The sequence below is a fragment of the Cyprinodon variegatus genome, unplaced genomic scaffold, assembly GCF_000732505.1.
Source record: "Cyprinodon variegatus isolate N-32 unplaced genomic scaffold, C_variegatus-1.0 Scaffold11, whole genome shotgun sequence".
NCBI lineage: Eukaryota > Metazoa > Chordata > Actinopteri > Cyprinodontiformes > Cyprinodontidae > Cyprinodon > Cyprinodon variegatus.
Window position 1 is genome coordinate 1,687,963 of NW_015150464.1, and position 1,739 is coordinate 1,689,701.

General features: G+C 42.1%; 1 protein-coding gene across 2 annotated transcripts in view; it reads left to right on the forward strand.

The window, feature by feature from the left end:
• The window catches only part of rab11fip2 (RAB11 family interacting protein 2 (class I)), a 25,313-nt gene that overhangs the window by 16,601 nt on the left and 6,973 nt on the right, over positions 1-1,739 (forward strand). For both annotated transcript variants that reach the window (XM_015379996.1, XM_015380005.1), the window contains exon 4: positions 909-1,266. In XM_015379996.1, coding sequence (XP_015235482.1) covers positions 909-1,266 — 358 coding nt within the window. The remainder of the gene's footprint in view (positions 1-908; positions 1,267-1,739) is intronic.

Genomic DNA, 1,739 nt, shown 5'->3' on the forward strand with positions numbered 1-1,739 from the left:
TGCAACAGTGTGCAAGCATTGTGCAACACGTTTTGTTTATGCTAACAGCATAAACAAAACCAACATGTCAGGCTAACAATCAACATATACCGAACCGAAAACCATGACCACGAAACCGTGAACCGAACCAAACCGTGGATTTTGTTAACCGTTCCCCCACTAATAAACACCACTGTTCTCAACAACCTCAATAAGTTTTTACATTCGTGTTGATTTTTGCACAGTTTCTAACTCAGTCAGTTTAATAACCTGCTGCTTTCATTTTGCACATCTCTGATGTTGCTGCTGTTTTTAAATATCCATTACTGTAAAAATGTCCATGGCTGGATATTGGTTATTTATTCTCCAGGTGCACTTTACAGTGTAGTATTTTATTGTTTATCTTTTAACTCTTCACTATAATGTTATTCTTGTAAACTTTTCTAAGGTCCACGTTTGTGTGACCATTTTTCTATCATCTTTTTGCTGTTAACACCAGAATTTCCCCATTATGGAACAAAAAAGGGATTTTCTATTCTAATCTAAACTCACAAACTGAATTCTGATCGTAAATTAAAAGGTGCTTGAACAAATGTTCACACACCAGCTTATTGCATCAGATTTATTTAATATTCAGTGGATTTTAATGGTAAAAAGCACGTTATGGGTGGGAAATAAGGTTTCAAAATGGTTTTTCAGAGTTGAAATATTTATATATCACAGAAACGTTGCAGATTCACTTCATGTGGACAGCTGTATTTAATTAGACATAGACGGCTTGAAAAGAATTTATTGATAATCCTTTTATTTATTTCTGCAGGCGTCTGTAAACATGCACCTGGCGTTAAATATTTTCCTTCCTAACGAGGTGTCCAGCTGTTGGTCTTGTTTATCACAGCAGCAGTTACAAGTTTCATTTCTGATTTCAGGAAGTACAGGTGGCCCTCACAGGCGTTCCCAGAGCGAGGTGCCAGGATACCAGGACGGAGAAGCACACAGTGACCCTTTCACTGATATCAGTGACGCCCTGCCACAGAAGTATGCCACGCTCCCACGCAACCGCAACCCATTTGAGGGTGAGCGGGGGCAACAGCCGTGGGACCGGGCGGAGCGGAGGGAGAAAAAGGAGAAGGTCAGCCTACTGGAACGTGTGACGGGAAAGAAGGAAGGCCGCAAGGCCAGCAACGGGGGGCGTTCGGGGAGTTCTGGAGACCTGCGCTCTCCCAACCCCTTCAGCGCCGACTCTCAAGCAGACACGAACCCGTTCAGCTTCAACTACAAAACCAGGTAGTCCGCTTTATTCCTCACAACTAAAAACACGTCCTTGGAGCTTGTAGAGTCTGTTTGCCGTGTCCTCATAAAGACCTGTTGGACGCTGTGGCTGAGTTGTGGTTTATCAGCGGAAGGTGTCATTAGTGGCTCTTTGGAGTGGCTGGGCTTGATAACAAAGTGCTTTGAGCTTCAGTAATGAGATCCTTTGCAGAGATAGACCCCCAATTAACCACTTATCTCTGCAGCCACTAGTCCATCATCTTTACTGCTGCTTTTATCAAGCACCAGCTCAGTGGTCACACCACTGTTTGTGTATTTTACTTCATTAAGCAGGTTTCATTAGTTTCATTTATGTTTTCATTTATTTTTTTCACGTTTAGAGACCAAAACAAATCAGTTCCGTACATCGCATGACATTTTCAGTTATCTTAAAAGTGTGGCATGCACCTATCCATTCATTCCACCCCCTTTATGAGCATAAATAGCTT